Below are 3,327 nucleotides of genomic sequence, written 5' to 3'. Positions count from 1 at the left end.
AAAAGATTGGGGGATCGCTGTGTGGGCAATGTTTAAATGGGTGGCTGACATTGAGAAAAAATGGATCAAGGTCAAAGCTGTCCTGCTTTTTCATAAAGGAATTTGATCAAAATGCCAGTCGGAAAAAAGTTGTATCTTTCTGTGACTCGATAAAAGCAAAATTAGTTACTTTTGAAACAAAGGAAGAATTTAATTTTTTACAGTCAAATCTTGAACGTATGGATGGGAATAATTCGATGTATTTTGTTCATGTCGGTTTGGCTCTAAGGAAATATAGTGATGTGTATGGGTTTATGTGGGACACTGACTTACCCTTGACCTTCAACTTCCCAATGGTTGTGACTAATGTGAAGAGCCATAGCTTCGTGAAACACTTTGCCTGGATCAGCAATGGTCGGTCAAGTGATGATAACGTGACGTGTGACAGTGTGAACGACGTACGAGTTTATGATGAGAAACAGACACATCTGGTAATTTGTGAACTCGAAGAGATCCATCCTTTGAATATTAGATTTGTCTTAATTAAAAAAGCGAGAGACGAACACTTTTTTAGAATTCACAACAAAACAGAGTTTGTTTATTTTACCGGCCAATTCGGCAGCGCTTTGGTTTCCGTTACAAATCATATAGCATACATTAATAAAACACCCCCGACACAGATGTTCAATTGTGATTTTTATCACTCTGTGCCGTTTAGTTTTCATTGTGACGGATACCAAGATTGTTTGTATCATCTAGACGAGTTGTTTTGCATTGACTACTTAAAGCCGTACTTAAAACATTATCCAATAAAAAACAAATGCTTTTTAACTTATTTTGATTATGATTTCTTTTCTGTTGATCAACGTTGTGACGGTTTCCGGGACTGTTATAGGGGTGAGGATGAAGCGGGTTGTGATGACGTCTGCTTGGAAACTTTGTGTGACGACGGCACGTGTCTACCGAGTCAGTGGTTCTCAAACCCGAGTCGGGAGTGTAGGTTGAATATGACAGTCAACGAAGTTTTACCAGCTAATGTGAACATTACCCACGACAACAACTGTTCGGAGTTTTGTGGAAATGGACCTTGTGTCTATCCTGAGGAACTTGGTCAAGGGATCGTCTTCTGTGACGAGAAAAAGGTGAACGTAAATTCTTGTGGGAATCATCTGGAGAATAGAATTTGGGCCGCTCGTTGTGTACTTTTGAAAGGAAGGTTTAACAAAAAATTAGGTTGTTCGGATTTGTCGCATATAGAAAACTGCGACACATTCATATGTCCTGATGGTTTATATAAGTGTCCTAGCTCCTACTGTATTCCTGTGTATAACATTAACGATGGGTATCCAGACTGTCCTTACGGAGACGATGAAAATATAGAAATAGTTTCTGAAAATCTTTTTCAATGTATTGCCATGGATGACTCTAAAAGTATTTATCTTCTGCCTGTTCACGTTTGTGACAACAAGACACATTGTCCTCGCGGTGATGACGAGATGGGCTGTCACGTGACATGTCCTGCAGGGTTTCGATGTGTCGCTGGCACGGTCAACCCCGCCATACACCCCGAAAAAATTATCCTAACCAGTCTCAGTGAATTCGACATTCACACAAAATATTTAAACTTGTCTGGCATTGATTTATCCCGTGCGTCAGTTGGTGATCTCGATGAACTTCTTGAGCTTCACGCATCCAACTGTAATTTATCGAGTCTCGTATCCAGGTTCTTAAACGTTGAGAGTGCTGACCACATTACACATTTAGATCTTAGTTTTAACAATATCCAAGCAATCGACGCAGATAGTATGTTTTGCCAAATGGAAGATTTACAAACACTTAATCTTTCTCATAACTTGGCTTTGCACAATTTTGGTTGTACTTTTGAACATATAAAATCGATAGACTTATCATTCACAAACATTACACAATTTTTTTATTCGAGAGACTTAGGTGCGATTTTGCTGTTTGTAAACCTAAGCCACACTCCAGTTAGAAATTTTCGTCTAGACAATACGCAGCTGAGCACCCTTGATTTAAGGTCGACCAGAATAAAAATAGACCCGAGCACATCCAAGGTACTCGCTTCTTTTACAGTCAGTTCCGCTTTTTATGTGGACTACTTTCAGCTTTGTTGTCCCCAGATCCGAGGCCCGGGTATCTCTGGGGATGTCTGTTTCGCTCCACAGGAAGCCATTTCTTCGTGTGAAGCTCTTCTTGGCGACCAGGTCAAGCGGATACTGTTGTGGATTCTGGCTGTTGTGTCTACTATTGGTAATCTAGGGGTACTGGGCTTTAGGTTAGTGTTTGAAAGAAAACTAATCACAAAAAGTTATCGGTTATTCATAACAAACCTCAGCATATCCGACATAGTCATGGGGGTGTATCTGTTTATCATAGCAGGAAATGACGTCTACTACCGAGAAGATTACATCATGTATGAGTCAGAATGGCGTCACAGCTCTCTGTGTACAGCTGCTGGTTTCCTAGCAACACTTTCGTGTGAAACGTCAGCATTGTTTGTGCTGCTCGTCACTCTGGAGAGGTATTTGGTCATTAGGTTCCCACTTGGTCCGTACAGGATTAAACGTGTCAAAAAGTATTTCGTACTTCTTGTGTCCTGGGTAGTCGGCGTCATTTTGGCCGTTGTTCCTTTGGTATATCCAGGTTGGGCCTTGTATTCCTCTAATGGGATGTGCCTTGGCCTACCAATGATAAGAAGCCAAGAATCAGGATGGGCGTATTCTTTCGCAGTTTTCCTAGTGTTTAACTGCATTTTATTTATTCTTATAGCCATTGGTCAGTTGGCCATCTTTCTGGCTATGTCCAGAGAAAAAACACAGCTTCAAAGTAGCGCCCACAGTTTAGCCAAGCGAAAACGTGAGATCATGGTCGCCAAAAACTTATCCCTGGTTGTCATGTCCAATTTCCTCTGTTGGTTTCCTATCTGCGTCATTGGTCTAATGACCGCGCGTGGTCACACGTTCAGTCAGCAGACGTACGGCTGGCTGGCTGTGTTTGTGCTGCCGCTAAACTCGGCCGTTAATCCGATTATCTACACACTTCCGGTTGTGTTTCAAAAATGGGAGGACTTCAAGAACTGGAGAGCAAGTCAAAGTTCTCGCCCGCAGATATAATCGACATGACAACTTTCAGGATATTTAGCCTTCGCCTAAGTATCAACGATAAATCATTTCAAAAACCAGAGATGGGTTGTTTTATTTTACTAGGTGTTTAATGTAGGAGAATAGAAACAAATTGACACAATAATATTTTCAAAAAAAACATGAATTCTAAATTTTGTAATAAAAATGTTTAGGGACAGAATTTTTTTTAAATGACTGGTTTATA

At 40.6% G+C, this 3,327-nt stretch overlaps 1 protein-coding gene across 1 annotated transcript; it reads left to right on the top strand.

Annotated features, from left to right (window-relative positions):
* The first annotated feature begins 986 nt into the window (after window positions 1-986).
* LOC131956154 (G-protein coupled receptor GRL101-like) lies at window positions 987-3,113 on the top strand. Its single transcript, XM_059320577.1, has 2 exons — window positions 987-1,121; window positions 2,121-3,113. Exons 1-2 carry the CDS (start codon window positions 987-989, stop codon window positions 3,111-3,113), a joined length of 1,128 nt encoding a protein of 375 aa, XP_059176560.1.
* The last annotated feature ends 214 nt before the right edge of the window (window positions 3,114-3,327 follow it).

Source organism: Physella acuta, unplaced genomic scaffold, assembly GCF_028476545.2.
Source record: "Physella acuta isolate Inbredline_101_S28 unplaced genomic scaffold, ASM2847654v3 ptg001130l, whole genome shotgun sequence".
Taxonomy (NCBI): Eukaryota; Metazoa; Mollusca; class Gastropoda; family Physidae; genus Physella; species Physella acuta.
The sequence above is the reverse complement of the archived record's forward strand: the minus strand, read 5'-3'. Positions and strand labels throughout refer to the sequence as shown.

What these genes read in the sequence shown, in the direction of transcription:
- LOC131956154 (XM_059320577.1), top strand. Translation starts at nt 987, where the DNA reads ATGACAGTCAACGAAGTTTTACCAGCTAATGTGAACATTACCCACGAC. An exon ending in TCTTCTGTGACGAGAAAAAG is followed by an intron (nt 1,122 to 2,120) that starts GTGAACGTAAAT and finishes TGTTGTCCCCAG; the next exon opens with ATCCGAGGCCCGGGTATCTC.